This window comes from Clinocottus analis, unplaced genomic scaffold (assembly GCF_023055335.1).
Source record: "Clinocottus analis isolate CAN_PGR_092001 unplaced genomic scaffold, fCliAna1.0.p SCAF_4, whole genome shotgun sequence".
Lineage (NCBI taxonomy): Eukaryota > Metazoa > Chordata > Actinopteri > Perciformes > Cottidae > Clinocottus > Clinocottus analis.
In genome coordinates, this window is record NW_027176153.1 from 8,377,888 (window position 1) to 8,402,432 (window position 24,545).

At 44.9% G+C, this 24,545-nt stretch overlaps 1 protein-coding gene across 1 annotated transcript in view; it reads left to right on the top strand.

Annotated features, from left to right (window-relative positions):
• The first annotated feature begins 581 nt into the window (after window positions 1–581).
• The window catches only part of vstm2l (V-set and transmembrane domain containing 2 like), a 38,406-nt gene continuing 14,442 nt past the window's right edge, over window positions 582–24,545 (top strand). Inside the window, exon 1 of the mRNA XM_068597390.1 lies at window positions 582–957. Within this exon, the coding sequence (XP_068453491.1) occupies window positions 840–957 (118 nt within the window). The 5' untranslated portion in view covers window positions 582–839. The remainder of the gene's footprint in view (window positions 958–24,545) is intronic.

The following is a 24,545-nucleotide window of genomic DNA, read 5'->3' on the forward strand; positions in this document are numbered from 1 at the left end:
TTCCAGTTCCTTTCATTCCTTTTATTTCTACTTCGGAGTAAGAAAATCAGTCCGTACTTCACATTGTACAGTCGGGCCAGTCAATTACGATACAACAGGGTTTATTGAATAAACAGTGATTATTACCAATTATTGCTCCATACTCACCAAAAAGTAAATGTTGGACCCATTTTTCACAATAATACATATCTATACATTATCGCTCACACTAATCTTTGTAATGCTAAATGTGGTTTGTAGTAAATACACTATTGGAAGCAGACTTTTTGCTTAACCCTGTTAGCAAACACTTTGTTGAGCTAATTTGTTGAGCTTAAACATGTAAATACATTTAAAACACATGTAGATACAAACACATTTAAAAATGTATTATTATTATTATTATTGTTGTAGCGGGCTTGGAATCTTTTCAAAGTCATAAAGCACATTTTCATTATTTAAAAAAAATCGTCGTGAAGTTAACGGCCGCTGAACGTGTTTCTGATATCCCTCCTCTCAGCGCTGACATTTCCCGCTTCATGCCGCGGCACCGCCCACTTGGGGAGAAAGTCCCTCCGCCGCATGTAGAGCTGACTGAGCGGAAGCAGAGCTTCAGTCGTTCTGCTGGCACACCGAGAGGCTGCAGCGGCTTCTCCCGGTCCTTTCCTCTTCGCAGGTACCTCGAACCTCCTTCCTCGCCAGAACAAGACACCTGGATTTAAAAACAAACAACAAAAAATAACAACAACAAAAAGAAAGGGAAAAAATAGAAAAGAGAAACAAAAAAAAACAGTCCTTTCCCCCCCCCGCCCCCCCGACGTGCATGAGAGGGGAAGGAGAGCAGACGCAACAGAAGAGACATGGCAGCGTTCAGGGTGCTGCTGGGGACTTTACATTACATGGGACTCTACATGCAACTTAGTGGCGCCACGCGGCAGCCTGGACACGCCGAGGTGGAGAACCACATCTCCGGGAACGGTAGGTGTGACGTCCGCTCTCGGATCCCTCTGATTCCCTTTTTTATTATTTACACCCTCCACCGCCTCTCACGAGGGGACTTCAGAAGGTGCTGTGAGGAGGAGGAGGAGGGGAGAGAGGAAGAGGACACAGGTGATGCCATCTGCTTGCACGCGGAGGGAGGAATTAAAACAAAGAGCGGCGCGCGGGCTTGAGGCTGCGCGTGTCTGCCAAGTGGTCCTGAGTGTTCGTGTGTGTGTGCGCGCGCGCGCGTGTGTGTGTGATTGTGAAGAGCTTCATGCTGACGGGCATTACAAAGGAGTGTATGATGTATAGATGGTGGTGTCATTCAGTCAGTGCATGTGCGTCCATCTCATTAGCACTAAAGAGGTGTGTGTGTGTGTGTGTGTGTGTGTGTGTGTGTGTGTGTGTGTGTGTGCTTGTAAGGCAGCCCTCTAATGAGTGTCAGCTCTTTGACGTAATTGGTGGTGTAATAGTCAGTGATGTATGGAGGAGGAGGGGGGGCTTTCTGCAAGCTGCAGCCCCCCCCTCTATCAGTGTGTGTTTCATCTAGATGGAGCAGAGGTGGTCAGCTGATGGATGTAAAGTTAATATACTAGACCCCCACCCAAAAAAATTATATATATATATATATATATATATATATATATATATATATATATATATATATATATATATATATATATTTATCTAAATGGCCTCACACTTTGTTTCAACACGCACACACGCATGTGTGTGTGTACGTGAGATGTATGCGTGGGTTGAAAAGTGAAAATGTCAGGCAAAAGAAAAGGGAGAAAATTGAGTCGATGTCACGGCCAGGAAGTCTGGAATGCCACATCGATGCTCCGAAGTCTCCTGGTGGATCCCTTCCTTCCTCTCTTGGGCCTCCACATGCGCTCTTCTCCCGTGCAGCTTCACCCGTGACCCTACATGCGAAATGCCTGCATCTCAAAATTCACGAGGGCGTGTCATAACGAGGAGGAGATCCTTTCAATTGAGACACTCAATGTGCACAAATGGAATCGGCTCATCGGGTACGACCGCGATGATGGCTTTTTGACAAAAAAAAAAGCAGAGAGATGTTCGGATGAAGCTTTGTCCTTTCGTGATGGGTATCTGTTGATTCAGAGTCCAATGAATATGAATCGGACGCGTTGAAATAATAATCTGGCATACTTCATTTACAGGATACTCAATCAAGTGCTGAAGTGTTTCATGAACATGTGGCACACGTGAAGCAGCCGTCGTCGCTCGAGGCTGACACTATGGAACCATGGAGCGTGTAGAAGGAGGAGGAAGGGGGCGGGGTCTTCGCGACCCCCCCCCCCCCCTCTGCTTTGGTTTGTGAACCACGCTTTTGAAGCCTTGAGTTTGGCGCTTAGGCCGTCGCCATTTTGGTTTGTTTTTTTTGCCACCAGAAGTGACAAAAGAGGGCGGAGCTGAGTACAACCCTCTAAATAATACATTTTAGGCAACCAAAATGTTACAATGAAGTGAAAACACACTCAGAAAGGGTTGAAGTTCTGAGATGAAAACATGGACAACTTCCGTTGCGACCTGTCAATCACAAGGTAGCCACGCCCAAAAGCATACCCTGCTTTATGGTCCATTTGACTCTAAAAGAACATCATGCTGCATTGAAGGAGTCTTGAAAGTCTGTCCCATCATCCATCATACCACATCATCATCTGCCAGGTTTGCACAGAGCTCGACCCATGTCCCGTTAAAGGACCCTTAGATGTTTAGCGGTCCTCCCGTCCTTGCCATTAGAGCCACATCAGTAATGTCTCATGGCAGCATGGCGCATCCATAACACAAAGCTTTCGAATCTTTTCAAACTGAATAATGCGCTCGCGGGAAGAGAGATATTTTCTCACAGTGTTTTTTTTTTATTTTTATGGAAATGAGCGTGTGCAGATACACTTGTTTATTTCAGTATTATTTTGTCCCGAGGGTGGATGTATGTAAAGGAGGAGGCAGATCCATGTGCTGCAATAGCTAATTGAAATATGAAGTGTTTCCGCAACGTGGCAATTAGTAAAACATTCACAACGCAGATAATACTGAGGTGAAAGGAGTCTTGGTAGCGATCCGCAGGGTGGGAGTGGTGAGATGTTCAGGAACTCACTAAACTCCCATCAACAGCTTTTTAAATTTGCGGAAATACATTTGAAAGCCGGCTACAAGAGGTGAATTTACAGCGTCGGCCAAAGTGAGTCATATCAAATAACAGCAAGAGGACCGGGGTCGACTGAGCAAACACCTTCCATTTGCTTTTCTTACAATGTACTGTGTGTTTGGCTCGTGTCGGTGGCTGGTAAGTCCCGGTGTGTGTGTGTGTGTGTGTGTGTGTGTGTGTGTGTGTGTGTGTGTGTGTGTGTGTGTGTGTGTGTGTGTGTGTATGGGGTAGGGAGGGTGGGGGGGGGCATAATTTATCCTCCGTTTTTTCCTCCACTGGCACTCCACCAGCTGGAGCAGAGAATGAAGGAAGGAAAAAAAAGGAAGTGAGAGAAATGAAAGGGGAGCGGTTTAGAAATGTTCATGACGTTCCAGTCGTTGATACTTTTCAATTAACTCCTAATTAGGGCATGGTTATCCAGCGAGGCGATTATTGCAACCAATCAATCGCCGTAATTAATCAGTGATGGGTAAACGGGCCGCCGGGCCGATGCGTTGCTTAAACTTCACAAAGGGAAAGCGAGTGCAGGGAGACAACAGGAGAAATGCTACACACACATGTTTTCTTTCTTCATGATTGTGTTTTTTTTTTTAAGGACTTAAAAAAAAAAAAGAAGTATTTTTGGCTCCACTGACTGGACTATAATCCAGGTATCCAGTTTTATACCTTCACCCTATTTTGACCTCCATCACCATGAAAGCCGCCCTATTCTGACACCCATTACTCGATTGTATTTGATCCAATTCAACAAGTAAATTGTTTACCATTCAGTGAAGACAAAAAGCCTTTACACCTTGAAAAGCCCTCAGGCAACGGCTGCCGCTTAAGTATTTGAGAGGAATATACTGCAGGGCTGTGTGAGGATAACCCGGGTTGATGCAATTGCAGCCCACGATGGTTAAGCCTCCTTTCACAGTGATGCCCTTTTCTAATGATGTGTATGTTGTGTGATGAATGTACTTGTAAAATAACGGTAAAAGACTGGCAGCAGTAAAGGATGTCAAACCGTAATTTACTGTTATTTTACTATGCTATGGTGAACTGATGGCATTAACTGCTCATTTACATGCAAAAGATGAATATTTCACTGTATGTTACGGTTATTATAAAATACAGTAAGATACTGTAAATCCACGGTAAATTCTCAGTAGTTCATCACAATGCAGTGAGGGCAAAATCCACCGAAAGCAAACGGCAGCACTGAGGAGGCGATGACATCACACCACTCACTGTTGGCCTATTAAAGATTTAACAGTGGCCGATGCAGTATCACTGGCAAACATTCAGCAGCAGCTTGCAGGGTTTACTCGAGTCTTCTGCAGAATTAGACGCCAAATGTCCCCCGTCTGCTCCTCGCCTCCCACTCGCTCCCACTTCAGTTCTGACGGCGGCGAGTTGGCATGACAGCGGGCGCTCCAGACGTCCTCACAGCGGCGAGTATAAAAGAACAACTGTTACAACAAAACCCAAAGCGAGATGCGCTGATAATGTGAGTGTTTTTCAGTTTTTCATTACCGCGCCAAGTGTATACACGGCTATCGACATCAGCTAATATAGGCACAGATCAGAGTACCACTGGATAGCAGTTACATGAAAAATGTGAGCAAAATGAAAGAATATCTGAATAATGATTACAGAAAGAGCAATATATATTTTTTCCCCGTTATTTGTCAGAATTATAATGATAAGAAAAACGAGCCAAATATTTACAAATATTTATCAGTCACTGCTGGCAGTTTATTATCTTTAAAATGTTTTTCTGGAAGTTGGTTGACAATAAGGCAATTAATTGATGGGCATTGTTGACAATCATTAAGCCCTTTAAGTAATTTATCAAGAAAAAATGTCAAGCACTTGCTTTTTTCTGTAGTTTGTGCCATTTTAAATTGAGTATCATTAGGTTTTAGTTCTTTGGTAAAAAATACCTTTTTTTTTACCAAGGGAGACGATTACCAATATTTAGCAAGTGGCAACCTTCCTTGCTCAGAAATTAAGCCAACAGGTGCAGGAAACTGCAGTTCTACGACTGGCCACTTGAGGTGGGCCCCAAAAGATAGTCCTTCCCCATAGACCTGCATGTTAAAATTGGGAATTTTACAGCAGAAATACTTGTTTACAGCCTTGTACAGAAAACGATTTCGGCCTCTATAATTAATATCCCCGGTAATGACAACGACACATGGTTGAAATTTTAAATAGCTCACCTGTGAAAATGTGTATTAAGCCTTAAAGTACACCATAATTAAGGCTGTGGCTGTTTGGAGTGACAGATGGGCCCCGTTCACTAGCTGCGAGCTGTCTGCGCTGCTGCTCTTTGTCCAATTTTAGCTTTGCAGCGGCTCTTCAGAAGCATATGGGTGACTTCACGGAGACTGCGTCCATGTTTTATACAGCTTCTGTTCATGGGTGCTCTGGTCCAGGCCCTCGGTCATAGAACTGAAGTTACATCCAGTAACCACCTGTTTTTTGTTGATCCTCAGTTATTGGCCAGGCCGATATTTGGTCGACCCCTCACTTTAAAGATATTATCTTGGGAAGTCCCAGGCTCTGACTTAGTAGTAGAGCAGGGTCTTCCTTCAACCAGGGGATCGGCAGTTTGATCCCCGTCTCCTCTAGGATGTGCCGATGTGTCCTTGGGCAAGACACTTAACCCCACATTGCTGTGCTTAGTTAGAGTCCTGATGGGCAGGTGGCCCCTAGGCATGATGGCTCCTGTCATCAGTGTGTGATTGGTGACTTTAAGCACTTTGAGTGGTCGGACTATACAAGTCCATTTACCAGCCTTGGAAAGCGTCACAACCATTTCCTCTATTTTCTGACAATTTAGAAACCAAACACACACACTCGGTGCCTCTACCTTTTATTACTGTTTTCTATGCAAAGTCAAGAGATGTCCAGATTGCCTTGACTTAAGAGACTTGCTGCTCTCTCTCTTTCTCTCTCTCTCTCTCTCTCTCTCTCTCTCTCTCTCTCTCTCTCTCCCTCTCTCTCTCTCTCTCCCCCTCTCTCTCTCTGCCTGTCTGCCGCCGTCTGTAAACAGAAAGAGACAAACGGTAATGGAAGGAGGAACGTGTCGGAGCAAACAGGGCGAGGACAGCCGAGGAGAGAGTGACAGGCTGGCGGTTTCATAGCTTGTTGGCGCTCAGCGGTAGGTAGAGCCAATGTATTTAGGTCCTGACCTCAGCATATCCTCCTCACTGGGAAGACAAGAGCTGCAGGGCAGCCTCGGATTAACTACAGACAAGGAGATAAACGATTACTGTAGCTGTGCCGTATCTCCACACGGTGCACCTCACCTCCGCGCAGCTGTCTCCGGACTTAAGAATCAATCTTGTTGCGCGTCTCCGGGCTTTGTCTGCATATCCTCTCATGAGCAAAGTGCGCCCAGAGTAATAATCCGTGACATTTTCACATTAATGGGTGTTGACTTTGCAGCTCTCCGCCGTTCGCTGACGCAATTCACCAGTGATTCAGATTATATCTACTGGATGATAGTGGTCACATTTCAAGGATTGCCACATGGGAACGGATATGGACGTGGAAAAAGATTTGACCTGGCTTCTTGTATCGTAAGGACATGTGCTTCAATACGGGAGTTTGTACACCTGTGTAGTACCACCTATAAGACAAATATGAAACATAAACAAACATGTATCTCACTTTAGGGCACGGGGAAACATTACTGTACATTGACACACTTAAGATTGTTTTTTTGCTCGGGCTGGACAATATATTGAAATCGCAATATGAAACTACCTCATCTTAGATTTTGGATCTCATAATATGAAGAAAGTGTTGTCTTTTCCTGTTGTCAAAGACAGTAAAGCCATGTCATTTTCTGAATATTCTTTACCAGCTCAGTCAGTACATCCACATCACTGATGAGTATTCATCAGAAATCTTATCGTGTCATTATTTTGCACCAATCCTACAATACCGTCACAATATCGACGAGGTATATGTTGGGAAATATGGTAATATTTCAGTTCCTCTACATTGCCCAGGCCTTAGTTTTCAATTTTTGAAAACTGTTTTTATTACTGTAAATTCTTTGTTGTATTGAAGATCAGCTCGCTCCAGCAGACAGTATCTATAAAAAGGCCTTGGCCGCACGCATACTTCCTGTGGCACAGTAAGAAGACCTTGAAAAACCAGCATGCTTAAAACCTAATCAAACTAGTTTCATAATACAGAACACAGGAAGGAAAGAAGTACCTGGATAGCTACACCATAATCTCCAAAACGATAAATAAAAGAGAAACCAAGGGGGAGAAAGGAAGAGTTTTTGAAGATAAAGAAACCACAAATTCTGCGTATGAACAGGAGGCCACAAGGTAGCGGGCTCAATCCCCAGTCCCCCCCATAGTTCACATTTCAAAGTGTCCCTGAGCAAGACACTTAACCCCTCGCTGCTCCCCGGGCGCCTCACAGGGCAACACACTGCTTCTTCACTAAGGAGAATGCAGAGAAGAATTTCCCCAAGGGCATGAATAAAGGATCATTTCTTTCATTCTTTTTCTTTCAACAAATATGGCAAAGGCTGAGCAACATGCAGGACAGAAGGGCCACGCTGGGAAGATCAATCACCTTTTCTGGTGCACAAAAGTGCAAAGACCGACGGATTTTTGGTCGCGATTGGTCGGGAGGATTTGCGACTAACCTTACATCAGCCTTGAGGAAAGTGCGCGGCTCGGCGGATGCTAAAACTCAGAGATAGCGCAGCACCTCAGAGAGCGATTGCTTTCCGCTTCTTTGACTGTCGAGTAGAAGAACAAAGTGCTGCAACAAGCATGGAGGCGAAGCAGAACGATGCACCACGGACTGAGACTGTACTTTGAGACTATAAAAGGGAAAACTAATGTTGCTTGGGGAATAGATGGCCGAGGCACAGTCGCTACATCCTGCCCGGCTGGAACTATTTTTAGGAGAAGGGTGCGGGAAACAGTCGACAGACGGCGAGCGCTAGACGCTGAAGAGGAGAATGGTTATAGAACTTTTCAAATTATCGTTGATTCGTTTTTATTCGGAGAAACATTTGTGGAGACGCTGCCAAAGTGTCTTTTTGACTCCCCACTGGGCGCCAAAGGTGAAGCTGTTTTCAATGTTACACTTCTTTCACTTTCCTTCTTCAATGGAGATGAAAAACACCTCGCCTCTGATTTACGCCTAACGTTTGAGGAGGATTGACCAATCCCGCTTGGGAGGGCTTTTGGTTGAATGCAGGTCAAGAGTTTTGTGTGGAGAGCAAAAGAGGCAGCATGCGATATGGAGACCTATTTAGCTTTTTAAATTGATATAATACTTTGCTTTTATATAAAGCTTTTCTAAATACTCAAAGACACTTTACATAGAAATCATTAACCCACTGATGAGAAGAGCTACCATGCAAGATGCCACATCAGGATTATCTAACATTCATGCACCGTAGGCGCAGCTACAGGAGCAACTTAGGGTTAAGTGTTTTGCTCAAGGACACATCGACACGGGCGAGGGGAGCCGGGGATCGAACTGCCGATCCTCTGATTGAAGGACGAGCCCTTCTCACCACCGCACCACAGTCGTCGCGACGTCATCTCTCGAGTCCGACTGCCTTCTGGATCCTCCAGCTGCCAATCAGACGGTAACCAACGACCACTGCAGTGAAGAGGAAGTCTTAGCCGGATTGTTATTGGCTGCTCTGAAATATTGGCCCGGCTCCCCCGCCGGAGGCAGAATCGTCATCAGATCAACAGCCGCGTGGCTCCTGAGATTCTCATCATGCTAATGCCAGGACATTTTTATGTTTCCATGCAGTAGTACAGGGATTCAGTTGCGCTCCAGATTTCTTTTCACCATTTAAATTTTAATATTAAGGCGGAAAGAGGTTTGCAGCTCAGAGAAGACTTTCCATTCAATAGTGTAGCTGAAGTGTGATAGGTCTGTAAATGAATAATGAACTCAACTCTGAAATAGAGCAAAATGTAAAAGAATTAATAGAATATGCCCGCAGCATAAACTTCACTCCAGCTTACAGACGCGCCGTGGTGAGTGAGGGAAGCGATGACGCCGCCTCGCTGTATCTGATGGAAGCAGCCGACTCATCCGTCTGATCCTTAAAAAAAATGACTTCAGGTACTCATTGCTTGCCAATGTGGACTCAGACCTTCGGTGTCCTCTATTATTCCTGCCGCCCCTCGTCTGTCACTGCCAGCCGCGCAGTGTGTAAAATAAACTCTGAATGCCCCCCTACCCCTCTTAACCCCCCTCGATCAGGACGGTCTCTTTAGAATCGGCACAAACAAGCTGCGGGGTCAGCCGACAGTCAAGGACTCTCCCTCAGTCTTTCTCTATAAGTGCCTTCTGCTGCTGCGCTCGTACTTCACCCTTTTGCAAAGCACTTTAGTGTGTGTGTCTGTGTGTGTGTGTGTGTGTGTGTGTGTGTGTGTGACGTACTTTGGAGGAGGAATGATTGCGGGCAGCTTTGAGCACGGCAATCCGAAGCCACACTTTCTCTGAGGTGTCCCTCCGTGACTAAAACTCATCTCTGGAACTCATAACCCGCTGTGTGTGTGTGTGTGTGTGTGTGTGTGTGTGTGTGTGTGTGTGTGTGTGTGTGTGTGTGTGTGTGTGTGTGTGTGGGCATGTGCATGAAGCTCTGCAAACTTTGTGTGAGAGACGATAAAGGCAGCTTTGAGACGGATGATCCAAACCGCCACTCTCTCGTATGCCGTGTGTGTTTGTGTCTTTGCATGGGTGTACACTGTGTGTATGTGTGTGTATGCTCGAAGAGATGGAGGGGGAGAGAGAGTATTCCCTCTCTTGCACTCAGCGTGATGATGTTGGGGGGGTGAGTGCTTGGCTGTGAAGACTTGTCTGAGAGAGTGTTGCTTATCTTCCATTAGACACATTACTGCCAACGTTGCCATCAAAGTGGAAAGACGCGTGCGCACACACATACGCACACACAAACGCACACGCACATGAAGACACAGACTCTCAGATTTAGAGAGACACACACACTTCTCCTGGGGAGGCACTTGGCAGTGTTCGTCTGTTGGCAGTCTCACTGAGGGAGGAAGAGGAAGGCAGGCGAAGAGGGGAACGTGATGTATCCATGGTCCAGGATCAGTCATTTGCAGCCTGAAAGAGCTCCTCAGCCTCCACATAATTTAGTGAAGTATCATTGTTCCCCGAGGAGTCTCTTCAAATTGTGTTACTTTGTATGCAACTGCATGTTAAGGTAATGCATGTTAGACCTTTTCTACACACTGTATACTAAGTCAGGGAGAGACAGTGTTTTTAACGAACTCATATGGCAAATTAGCTTTAAAATCTGTTAAGTTCGTAATGACCACAGACTTTAATCAAAAACCCTTTTTCTTTTCTTTTTTTTCTTATTTCCTGGTTTTAGGACACGTTCCTGCAGCACTCTGTCCGAGCTTGTCTGTTGTTTACGTAGCTTGTCTAGCCGCTTGTAGCATTTTAACGCACGCGTTAGCTACCCAGCGTGTCCCGCTGGCTAGCTAATCGCCTGCTAGCTAAACCGCTCGGCTCTGTTTGCCCTTTTTCTTGCTCTTAGCACCGTTAGCTGCAAGCTGCTGGCTGGCTCAGCCGTCACCGTGTTGAGAGCCGTTGGGAGGCAATCTCTCAATCATAGGTTTGCTCTAAATTTCTGAATTCACCACCTTTTTTAAAAAATATTTTTTCAAATGATTGGTCATCATCACTTTGACTAGTTTGAACACACACCTTCCTCTCTCTTAGCCTGCCGGCTACCTCTCATAGAGCTCATGCTCTGAGGAAAGTATCTCCTCTCCTGCTAGCATGTTTGCTGTAATGCTGCGGCGCTGTGTCAGTCCTTTGAAACCAACTCATCCCATAATCAGCAGGCGGCATCTCATGACTTCAAGCGCGCGGGAGGGGGAAACTGACTTTGAAGATTGCCTTAAAATGTTGGCTTCTTTAAGCCACACTGGCTTTCATGTGGCTGATATGAATGTAAGTCAGGCCCAGCAGGGAGCGCAGCGCCATACATCCATCTGACAAGCTTTCGAATAAAAAGGACGAAAAAAACAAGCGCAGATAAAAACAATGGTATACTTCTTTAGGGTGGTGGATGGGCCGTCTCAAATTGAACTCTTTCAATTTTTTCACTCTTCCGGTGACTTTTCCGCAAATCTACACACACCAATCACAAATGTCAGGGTTTGCTCCCACTATTTCCTTTTTCCTAAGCGGTGGTGAAGAACACCAGTTGAGTTTTCATTAAAACAGAATTATGACTGGCGTACTAACTGCATGCCAAATGAGTCGGAGCACACGAGGCCAAATTGCCTCATGAGTTACCATATGCCGGTTGCTGACATTGTAGCATTTGGCTATTTTGGTTAAATGGAGACCGGTGCAGTGCTCACACCACATCAACACACACCGGGACTACGGTACATTACTAAAGTAGTTCAAAAAGAACTCTGAGGGCAAAATACCTTCTTTTAGATATCTGCCAATGTAACAGCTATGATCAAATATAAAGAACTCTTTTATTCATAAAATCTTCATTGCATGACATTTACATGACATTTAAATGTACTCCAATGCAACATGATTGAACTATAGATTAAATAGACTGGCACAAATTTCTATGGCAACTTGTTTTCTGAGAAACTTCAAAGTCAGTGCACTACTAGTAGCTTTTCATACACAAGATCAAAAGGTCATCGGCTAATTTCAAGAGTGCAATGGCAAATTGACGTCTCCTTCATACGTTTTTTTTCACAGGGAATATTTGGAATGCAAGTGTCGTTAAAGATTGACTGTGCAGAGAAATAAATATCTAAACCCTACCATCCATCTATCCATCACTCCATTTTCAGCCGCTTATCCGGGGTGGGGTCCCGGTGGCAGCAGGCTGACCCAGGCTTCCCTCTCACCTGCAACCTTTTCCAGCTCATTCTGGGGGACTCCAAGGCCAGCTGGGAGATATAATCCCTCCAGCGCGTCCTGGGTCTTTCCCGGGGCCTCCTATCAGTTGGACGTGCCTGGAAAACCTCTAATGGGAGGCGTCCAGGAGGCGTCTGAATTAAGTGCCTGAACCACCTCAGCTGACTCCTTTCGAGGCTCAACTCCAAGCTCCCTCCTGATGTCCAAGCTCCTTTCTCTCTAAGGCTGAGCCCGGCCACCCGGCGGAGGAATACCTTATAGAACACGGGTCACTAACAGGCGGGCCGCGGTCCGGATCTGGACCCAGGCAACGTTGTGTCCGGACCCGGGACTTATGACCGATCAATAATTGAGAATTATTAAAAGTTGACAGAGCAGTAATATTTTAACCTTTTCCAGCCTCTACAGCACTTGTTCAGCGGACCAGGAAACACACCGACCAATCACATGCATGTAAATCACATCACGTGATGCTACTCGGCAATCAAATATATGTATCTGGATCATCGTGGCTTGAGTAAGAGATGGCAGAGACAGACGAGAGGCGAAACAGTCGGTAAAGTCTTTGATTGAGAGAAGTTACTTCACAGAGAAACGTGGACAGCGAAACCAGAGTCTTGAATCAGAGTCTTGAATCAGAGTCTTTAACCAGAATCTTTAACCAGATTATTTAACCAGAGTCTTTACCTGACTCTTCTATGTTCATTTTTCTTAAAGGCAGTTCAAAACTTGTACGTCTCATGTGTTCAGACGATTATTAAAAGCTCAATGTGAAGCTTTGCTACGAGACAAAGCACAACTCTTTTGAGCAAAAGTATCGACTTACGTCTGAAATAAAGGAACAGAATCCAAGAGCCAAGATGATCATAATCCTAATGCATTCATCTAGTGAACAGAGCTGAAACAAGTGGTTTAATAACAGATATAGTCCCTCACACACATTATATAAGTTAATAATATAATTATAATTTATATTATATTAATTTAATTATAATTTTGAAATCAGCCTTTTTTGTAATTTAAATGAGAGGAATCTTTATTTATGATTAGAGTATTTATAATTCATCCAGTTAAATTCGAAAATTGATAATACATATTGTAGATATATATATATATATATATATATATATATATATATATATATATATATATATATATATATATATATATATTATTGTTATTATTCCTTTATTTGATTTGAAGTCAGTTGTTGACTTCATACAGACGTTGAAAGAACTGCTAGTTACTTCAATACACATGGGACTAAATCATAGCGCAAGTTGGACATTATTGTGATGTACCGGACCTTTGCAGGAGAACATTCTGTCAAACGGGCCTTGTTGAACATTCGTTGAATACCTTTGTTCTAGAAGAAGCCCTAAATGTTAGAACGGTTGATCAAAAAACAATGGCAGACACGAAGGACCGTAGTGAAACTGGACTTCGAGCAGCCAATCGACCAACGTGCTAAGCCATGGTCACACACCTCCAACACGTCAATGACATCATGCCGTTATCCACCGCCGCCTCTGGTAACGCTGGCCTATGAATGACTTATTCAAACAACAACTTTAACACGTGGAAACGCTTTCCAGGTCTGAAAAAAAGGGGCTTCAGACTGGACCCTGGCTGTAACACAGTCCACATAAGCGACGACATTAGACGGTGATTATTTTTACGGGCCATGTGCCCTATCTTGGTTTTCTAAACTTGTGGCTTTACTTCCTCTTGCGTAGCCATTTCCGTAAACACGGCTCTGAAAAGCTCCCTGGGATGTGTTTGCACTGCATAAGCAGAGAGTTTTTTTCCCCTTCTTCCTTGAATTATGTGAAAGCTAAATATGTTAAAGTTGGCTCTTTCATTGTGAAATCACAGACACTGCGGGGCTTCACACTCCACGATCCAAGCGAGCAGAGGCAAAAACAAAGCAAGCGGCAAGGTTTGCCATATTTGTAGCCCTCCCTTGTGAAGCGCACACACACACACACACACACACACGCATAAGCACGCGCACACGCAGACTAGGCATGCTCAATTATGTGTGCCGCCCTCGGCCATTTTCCGACATGGTTATCCATTACAACGTCTCTGCAGTGACCAGGCCTAATTACACCGCTGAGGAGAGCCTCTTTGCTACACAGTGGGTGTGTATGTACATGGACACTGTGTGTGCATGTGTGTGTGTGTGTATGTGTGTGCGCGCATGCGTGTGAATGACTCTACATCTCTTGGTTGGTTCTGCAATTACACAAACTCCAGCCAAACCAACTGGCATGCACTAGTGTAGTCGTTCAAAGTATTGTTTGGGTTACACACATACAAACACACTCACACTGACAGGCTCATTTTGCCTTGATCCAATCATGCTCTTTCCCTCCTTTAGCTGGCTTCCAGTGATTCCCATATTCTATATTACATGTCCGACTAATAGGCTCTTGGCCGTCTTTGAGGTCCTCCATGGTATTTACAAAGGTCTGCTGAGTTGGACAGCTTGATACCTGTGGGCAGTGTAAAATGAGACATGTTAACATCCACAAATACCCACAGACACACAGACACACACACACACACACAGTCGCTAATAACCTTGCACCCAGCTTGGTAGAACAGCAGAAAAGTAAATGTTTTTTCTCAGTGTGGTTTGGAACGCTTGGCTGCACTGCAGATGAAACGCACTCCTGCTGGTTGGACTTAATTGTATTTAATGAGCGTCCTTCAGAATTCATTTTTGTTCGTATTCCTTGTTATTACACGTGTGTGTGTGTGTGTGTGTGTGTGTGTGTGTGTGTGTGTGTGTGTGTGTAAAAGTGACGGGCCGTCGGACTTCTAAGCCTTCTCTTAAGGCTTTAAAAGAATCCCAAAGTTATATCTATTTTATAATATATAAAAATATATTTTTTAATTTTTAATTTTTTTATAATTAAAAGTTATCGTTTGTTTATGTTATATTGTAATTGTTTTTCACAAATACACTACATGTATTATAGTATTTTTCCCTGTTAGCTCATTCTCTCATTGCACAGCGGTCTTCATCTGTCCCTCTGCTCCTTCAGGCCTCTCGTACGGCTTCTTGGGAAATGTTTAACAGCATTTTTTTATCCAATCACATTTCACCTGTCTTCCTTTATGGAAGATTAGCCTGATTAAAATACATAGAAGGGCCTTCCTGAAACCCAGTCGTGATGTGGACTATACGGTACTCATTGAAGGCCTTTCTCTAATCGTTCCAGTTGTAGCACAACAGCGTTGGCTTGATCTCTGCACTGGGAATATATCAACCCTAATTCATTTTGTATCATTCTTCCCCCTCTATTCAACTCTGATAGAGACGAGTTCATTGAGTTTGTACAAGAATTGAAGGACTCATTTGAGAATTGCACTTCTGCAGAGAGAGAGAGGAGAAGATCCAAACCACTTTCCAGTCTTTGCTTTAAAGTGAGCAGCTGGATTCAGATTGTCGTTAGCCTAGCTTAGCATGGAGACTGAAAGAAAGAGCCAGCCCTCACCAAACCACCGAAATCTAGATGACTGGTGTTTTTTTTCTTCTCTCATTCGTGAGCTACGGAGGAGCTGCTCGGTGCATTTGTCAACCTTTTGGAGAAAGCGCTGCATCTAGTCTTGGTGCTAAGCTACGCCAACTTCCATCCGCCTGCGAGTGATATGTGATCTTGTCATCCAAGGCCCTGTAGCAAGAGAGCTAAAAGAAGCGGGGTTCCTGAAATGTCCCGATGCAATTATTTTAACGAATAATTTAGCGTGCGTTAAATGAAACGTGACATAGCGGGGATGTTCCGTCGCAGACCTCTGCTGGACTCCGACAGTGAGAGCTGAGCAGCAAAGCACCTTAACGCAGAAGGGAGTCCCAGACATTTCATAGCTGAGACATGCCGAGGACGTTGGACAGAGAGGCTGGATGAGGCCGCTCAGAGCTGTGCTTAACTGTCCCCCGGGTGGATTTCTGTCTGCAGCCGGCTGCGCTGCTGAGAGGTTTGTCCAGATAGCATGCGGCTCAATATTGGAGCGACATTGCCCTAAACATGACACGGTATCAGAGATGAGAGCACGATGCGTATCCGGCCGAATTGCTACTAGAGGGATGCTTTAACCATGAAACCGCTCAGTGCTGGAGCCATAACTCCAGACAAGGGATTAGTGATGAGGATGTGTTGCATATCGAATCACCTTTTGACTGAAGGGATGATTTACCCAGCAGTGCATTTACACTCATATCCTCGTTTGCCTCTCCCAGGATTCTTGGCTTCGCTCGCTTTCGCTGCAGCTCCACTGCAGTGGCCATTTTAGCCTTCCTTTTCCTCTACGTTTTTCAAGTAATATCTCTTCAGAATCTTAAAATGGTGTAGGGGCAAAGGGACGACAACAAAGGACGGCGTCAGGACGTCCAGAACTTTCCCCTTATGCCGCTGCGTCGACAACATCCTCCATCAGCCGCCCGTAGGTCCTGTAGAGCCGTTGCATGTTAATATATACAGCGTATTGATTTCTTAACGGCCTATGGATTAGTTACAAAGGTCATTCTTTTGCCCCAAATAATTGCTTGACTCGAAACATTCATCACAGTTTACAGGGCGCTGACCTACTGCACCCGCCGTAGATCTGTACCGAGCACACTTCTTCAGCAGAGAGGGTTTGTACCGACGTTTGAGATGCGCTCACATTGAGTTTTACTTTCCAAATGAAGTGGTCCTCCGGCACAAGTGCTAGTTGTTGGCGTCGCGATCTTATCGCCTTTCAAAATGTCAGCAAACACCCAGAAGTGATGGAAACCATAACCAAAACCACCAGAATGACGTAGTTCCTGTGTTTTTAAAAGACATCTGATCTACGGTGTAACGACACGCTGCCGTGTTCTGGAGCTTTCGGCCATATCACACAATCTTCATCAGCAGATGGTGTTTCGTCGGCTTCCTTTTGCCGATATTTCTGAACGCCTGTACGCTGCCTTGAGAGTGAACTTTTGCTCTCCGTCAGAGAACACCGTTTGATGATGTCAAAAGCTTTAAACTGAGTAAGTGGACCTTGAGTTGAGACTACGGTTTGCAAAGCCAAGATGATTCAGATCCCTGCCGTGTCCTCCATGTGTTTCTAGTTCCTACAATTGGGAACTTTCCCACTTTCCCGTCTCATAATACTTTAACTCTGATCACATGCTTCGGTGCGCGTATTATCTGATCTTTAACACGGATGTAAGCTGATCATTTGTCACTTCATTCCTTCAAGATAAGCTCGGGTGTCTCGTCCTGAGCTCGACACAAGCTCATTAGCTCAACCGCACGGCAGCTGGAGGAAGACAAACCCAAATGAGATCTCTCACGAGCGAAGCTTAGCGTCGCTGCTGCAAATAGATTACAACCCAGGAGTTGTATTCTCAACGTCGGGGAGATTTACTACTCGTTCTGGTTTTTCTCTTCTTTCTTCTTGACAGTTGTTCCTGTGTGACAGCTCGCTGTCTCGGAGGAGGTCTCGCCACGTCGCGTCCTTATTAGATGTGACGCTTTCTCGCGCCAGTTCTTCTTCTTTTTTTTTTATCTGCCGTGTCAAAGTCGCCCACCTGACTTTGTTTCTCGTCTTTTTTCCCTCAATCTTTGTTGACGGCCTCTTGCTGGCCTCTCACTCTACTCTTTTTTCTCCCTTTTTTTCGTTCTCTTTCTTTCTCTTTTCTTTCTACACATGTTAATGTAGTCGAGGCGTCACCTGTGTGGCAGCCGCTGAGGAGATGAAGAGACCCAGCTTTGATTCAAACGGGGACTTTTTTTCCCCTCCCCCTCGGATGAAGCCGATGCGATTTCCTTAAAATGTCGATGTAAGTTTGGAAAGTAGGCCAGGTGCCTCTTTTCCCCGTCAGCACTTTGTGCTGCTGCCTGACGTCCTGGGGCGCTTTTTAGTTAGTTCGATTTGTTTTGTTTCATTTTTACAAGTTTCTTAATGTAATGAGCCGCACTCAACTGAGACTGCAGTTATTTGAAAACTAATGCTCTCGTCTTCCCAGTTTGTTAGTAGTTCATCACGCAGCTGTGGTATGAAGAAGAAGAAAAAGAGTGTGTTAAGATGAATGTGGTTTTTTTTTCTTTCTTTTTTGTATTTCTAATGAAAATTCATGTTGTGAATCTGTGCGCAGCTTTACTTTCAGGGTGTTAAATAAGTGCAGCTTTTACTCGGTGAGCGACCGTACAGTCCTGCCACACTGCTAACAAGCTCCACCGTCGCATTCTCAGTCACAGCACGACAAGTCCCTGTCCTCTGTCCGCCGACGACCGTATATCACCTTGATTTTTATCTCCGCCAGTCGTAGCCTGAGGAGATTATGAGTTTGGTCGTGTGTGTGTGTGTGTGTGAGTGCATCTGTCTGTCCGCGGTTAATCTTGCACACAGCTGGACGCACCCGCCCAATATTTTTTTATGTCCCCATTTATGACTATATGCTCAAGGACCTGTCGTAGATGCAAGTGAACCAGACGTTTTGCAAACCATATTTCATTGACAGTTTTTAGACTGTCACTGACTGCTGACTCCGCCACTACCCTTCACTGGCCACTAGGGGAGCAAGTCAAACAGTGCGGTTTCAAAGTGTTTCCTATCGGGATTTCCCCACCAAAGCAAGAACACTGCATGCGTGACCTTTGTGTTTAGCGGCCGCTCGCCAACCGAATTTCCTTCAGGGTGTTAAAATTGGAACGTCATCACGGCGGAGATAATTTTGTCCATTTGTTGTTTTTTATTGTCAGGAAGCTGAACTCTCTCCTCACCCTCCCACAGTGACGCTAAATGACTTCGTTGAGAGGAAAACCGTCGCGATGGCGAGTTTGTGACAACCATCTGCATCTGAATTTGATTCACGTTTAAGTCTTTGAGAAATTATTCTACTATACTTAAACCATTAAATCCCCCCCAGCCCCCCACTTATGACAACGTTTGAGCTCGGCTGCTGGCAGCTGTAATTTGTTTTTCCTTTTCAAATGGCACTTCTCAAGAGCCACCGCCTTGCTCCAAACGGTGCGTTGGCATTTGTTGTTTTGCAGGATGCTAAAACGTTGAGAAGGAGAGCAGAGCCGCTCTACAGAATAGGCGATGAGAGCACATAACTGCATTAGTCCAAATTAGTGTTGACTTCCTTTTTTTGGACAACTGTAATGAGCATACATTTAAGATCTCTTAACTCGCTCCAGCTCCAGCGTCATTATGCCAAAGACTTCATGTTATCAGCCCAAAACTAAATCTAAATATAGTCCCGTGGCTATGTCTACACTGAGAACAGAAATCATCAAACGGGGTGAAACAAGCCGTTTCATGTGTGAAATGGCTCGTTTCACGGAAACTAAATAAAATGAACATTAAAATACTCTGCGCTGCATTGCCGGGGAATTAATCTCGGCACTTTTGTAATTTGTTTTTTTCCAAGATAAGTCTGAGCTGCGGTATCTCCATCCCGTTATCTTGCACTGGACAGCTTCAGACCACGGCCCTGTTTTGTATTATTCCAGCAAGTCCGAACAAGAAAAGCTTACTCGCTGTTCATTTAAAGGAACCTTTTTTAATACACTGCGGGTCAGTGATCTGTGATCCTTCTGCCGTCGGCGGATCTGTCTGTTCGGTTCCTGCGTTCAAATGAGCCCTGTGCACACAAAGGTTTCCTATCTGGGCATCATGCCTCATGATATTAATGTACCTCATACTTAAAACATGAACATAACACACCACTATGTAGTTTGTGCGCTTGCTGGGGGCAAAGTGCTGTTCAAGGGACTTGATTTATTTTTTTAATTTAGGAAACAAAACCACTCGAATCTTGACTTACATTTTAAAATCTGCTGTATATTTGGGGTATGTTTTTTTTAAATTTGGCACTTATGCTTCCATAAATGGTTTGCTCCATGTACTGGAGACGGTTAAAGTGTCCTTTATACTCGGGTTTTACGCAGAGACGCAAGCACGCAAGACACGCAAGACACGCAAGGACCCCCTTGCTTCGTCCCGTCAGCCATCTTGCATGCGTCGCCCAAAATTTCGGACTATCCGACAAAGCTACACGAGCCGTTCGCAGCCCGCAAGACTGTGATTGGTCTGCTAACCGCATCCTTTCTGAGTCTCACATTTCCGGTTTCGTAGCATAATAGCGCTATGAAATAGCCGAAACACGAACAATGGATCCTGTTGGAGAACGTTTGGCTGAAGAGGTCACCGCTGCAAGTTGCACTGCAAATATGAGCGTTTATTTAACCCGTCTGACGGAGTATAAGGACACGCAGACGGCGGTAAATTCCTGGAGGGAGATATCGGTGAACGTCGGTGTGCAGGTCGACTCTAAGGGGTCGTTACGCCACCTGCTGTCCTGCGTATGGAAAAGGCACGGGAACCATAAACCAAAAGGAGTCCGTTGATGCAACTGCGTGGCCAGCCGCAGTTGTAGTTGCAGGAGTGTGTATCGCCCTTAACCCTTTACGTTCTACCAGCAGCGGTTTTAAAGATGTCATCAGAACTAATGAGAACATTTAAGTTAGTCGAATCTTTGTCGCTATGCCTTTCCTTGACGTTGATGTGAGTAATTTGATTGAATTTAACTCCTTGATTGTTTGGATTCGTTTCTAAATGTGTGTTGAAAGTTGATACAGATCTTGCACTAATAAGCGTCAGTAATCCACATTTGATTTTCAGAGGAAGTTCCTCTTCGTAGTTCAGCCTCTCCATGCCCTGCGTTGCCGTTTGATTGCCTTCGTTCTGTGGTGGAAACTAAACGGCAGTCTGTCCCGTAATCTCCGTCATTCGTCACCGTCGGCCTTGATGGAGGCGGAGAAGGGGGACGGGATGGGGGAAGGGGAGGTGCTGCTGGTCAGCCTCCTATGTCTGTACGTCTGCCCCTGTGTAAGTGCTCCATCTTAAAAAGCCTGCGATGCAAGTGGTCCGCACAGAGTAGGTCGAGGAGGAAGAGCGAGAGGAAATCCGGATAAGAGGAGGAAGAGGAGGAGAGCCAAAGAGGTGTGATTTGTGTGGAGGGGAATTTCACCGCGCCCTGCCAGACAGGGAGGCTCGATTCCAGCTGTCTCCCAACAAGCCTCCCCCTCCTCCTCCTCCACCCTCCCCCCTGTCGCCGCCTGCACGCCGCCACAAAGGCCTTTTCTCAGCTGTGGCTTTTAGCAGTGGGGGGATAATGGGAGGCTCTTTTTTGGCTCTCTGCAAACAGCTCCATCACTACCGCTGCTGTACTCTCAGTCCAGCCAAACGGAGCATCAATTGTTGCCCTCCGTGTCGCAGGAAGACTTCAAAGCCCATCCGGCGTCCGCCTCGTCCCACTGCGGCATCCATAAATGTCCCGTTTGCATGTTTGCAGCCGCCGCTAAATCTGAAGACTCAAGCTGTAAACTCTGTTTACATACTTTTTATTTTTTTCAACTCTTAAACATCCATTGTCCTGGAGCTGGCTCCCGGGATACTAAATAAATAAATTCGAACAGCGCAGTCAATGAAACAGCCTCCGAGCTCCACGCTCAGCCGCCTCCCGGTCCTTATTATCACAATCTGAACACAAGGGGGAAGCTCTCGAGGGGCAGAGGGCATGAACACACTGTCGTTCGCATGTTGCTGTTTTCAAGGTGACTTAAAGTTTCATCATTTATTTTCTGGATCTAACCCCCCCCCCATCCCTTTGCCCTTCGCTACAAATGCATGTTGCTGTCGGCATCCAGCAGAGATGGGACCAAATCTTTATAAAGTTAAAGTAAAATCCAACACTTTGGACAGAAAATGGCGTCGCCTCACCCGATTACCCTGCTGCCTTTTTGGCGCTTCTTTAAACAAAGATATGAGGCTTAAAAGCTTCGTATAAGGTTCCTGCTGCGGTCTGCGTTTTTCAGTCAGGTGGACTTAAAAGCCCCCGGAGAAAGAACTGATAAATAAATAAGACATTAAACAAGCCCAGCTGATACAGCCTCTCTAATCTATCCTTCCTCCCCCAAATGTACGCCCTCCCCCCTTCTGTTCCGAGTCAGGCCCAACAGGGAAAGCTTACCTTCAGCTGTAAAGCTCGGGTGCTGGGTTGTGCAGCTGTCGCCTCCTATCTATCCGCCCGTGTCGGCGCTAGAGAGGATACTCCAGGGTGCTTTAAGAGGAGAGAGAGATTAGATAGTGAGCGCCGATACCTCTCGTCCCTCTCCCGCTATGCCTCCTCACCGCCGCCTGGCTCCAGGAGAATTAGGCTTTTTGAAGACGCCAGTCTGGCTTCTTCGTCTTCTCTTCTGCTTTCTTCTGGCGGTCTCGAGTCCTCCTCCCACTGCCCTGCACGGATGTGGCACAAATGGAAAACGCTGCAATAACACCAAAGGAAAAGAAATAGTCGTGACTAAAAAGCACTTCTTTTTTTTTTATCAGAAGCTCGTGGCTTAGCCTTGTTGAACACGGCTGTATCCCGACCCCTCGTGTGTGTGTGTGTGTGTGTGTGTGTGTGTGTGAGTCTGTCTATATTGGGAGCTGCTCTGGATTCACCTTGGAGATGACGTTATTGATCGCTCTGTCTCTCAGAGTGAGCTACACACCTTTTTAAACTCGAGGTGATTTTCTTTTCTTTCTTTTTTTGCTGCTTGCTAGTACGCGAGTAGCTGAGCCATTTGGGAGAAACGGACATGTGTGTGTGTGTGTGTGTGTGTGTGTGTGTGGAGATACACTGCAGGGTAACAGCCTTAACACAACTATCGGGCCATGAGGCTGACAGTTTGGGTTTGTTGGATGGATTGCCATGAAATTTGGTGCATTTAGTCCACACAGGTGTTTTAAAATGAACTTTTTTTTCCTACATATTTTACTTTTTTAATACACTGCTCTGGTTACAGTTTAATTGTTGTTTGACAAGTCATAAGCATGCTTTCCATTTTGTGGTTATCAAAAATGTTTGATCGTTATTCCAATTAACATTTTGTAACTTAAAAGAAAAGTTGATACAGTTCATTTATATGATCATTTCTACCTATTAATAGTTTATTTCCTGGCAGCGAGTCGTGTTGTAAATCAGAGCCTCCAGTAATCATATTGCAATACAATTTTTTATTTTTTTTTGTTTCCGTGTGTAATTTTTTTTCTGAAGTTTGGTGAATGATTCAAGTCTTCTTAAAATGATATCTGAAATATTTCCGACGTTTCTTTTGTGCCTGTGGTTCCACAGTTGATTTCCACATTTTGGATTTTTATTGATTTTGTGTGCTCCTTCTGGGGGATACCAGTGAAAAGTTTTGACATTTTAAAAAACTAAAACAATCCTGCAATGTTATTTATAACAAAACACTTTAATTGGGTGTTTAGTAAAAATTGATAAACATAAATTGTAAGGTTTCAATCGTTAGCTTGGTTGTTATTTATTGGTTTGAATTTGGTTGCTGACCCCTGCTTGTGATTTTAGTCAGTCCTACCGGACCAGGACTCTTTAATTCAAACAGTGGATACATTAACCATAGTTTATATTCATTATTGACCTTGGGAACAATATATGCTGCATAATAATTTCAACTTGAGCTTTCCCTCACCAGCCAGTGAGTAGAGATTATCTTTGACACAAGCATGAAGTTGCATTATGTTCCAGATGAGCATCACTGTGATTAAAAACAGAAAAGCTAAAGGTCACATAAAAGCGTAACATAACAGGAATTTATGGTGGAAAACGTCCATTTCTCGATAACCTTGGTCGTCTTTTATTAAATCCGAGACTCCGTACGGAGGCGGTGTGGCTTTCACAAACCCTCATGAACACCGAGGCACGGCTCATAAACACGGCGGCATTTACACATGGCTGTTCAGACCTTCGCGTCATCCATCACTATTTTATGGCTAGTTAGCTCAGCTCCTGCTGCACTGCCCACACACACCCCACACACACCCCACACACACCCCACGGGGCGTTTCTGTTCCCGAGGCTCATAAAGAACCATTACACACCTCGCCGCGATGCGTGCGTGTCCTTTTTCAATAACGTCTAAGAGATGATTTTTCATGAATTACTGCTGCTACTTGGTGTAAATTCTGACACGTTACATTTTCTTTGAGGACATATTTCGGCGGCAGGGTGGTGGTTGGGGGTTGCTTTCAAGGTGAAGCACGAACAGAAAGAGATTCATGATGCGAGAGGGGCAGGTAGACGTCACGTCACCGCTGTGGTTTCAACACAGAAACAAGTTCGACTGAAAACAAGGGGAATGGATTATCTGTGTTTGCATAGAAAGTTGTCTTAATCCCCTGAAATTTCTCACTCAAACTCTTTCGATCATCTTCTCCACTTGGGAACCTGTGCTATGACTCCATGACAAACAGCGGGACGGGTAGGATTAAGTGACTTTCCACAAGTGCAGGAAGCTGGAGAGAAAAGTGACTTCTTTCCAGAAAGATCTCTTTATTCTCCTCTGGTTTTGGAGCGGCGTCTCTCGATTCCCTTCCCTCGAGACACATGATTTAATTCCGTTGTTTAGACCGCTGATCAAAGTTGTGACGTACT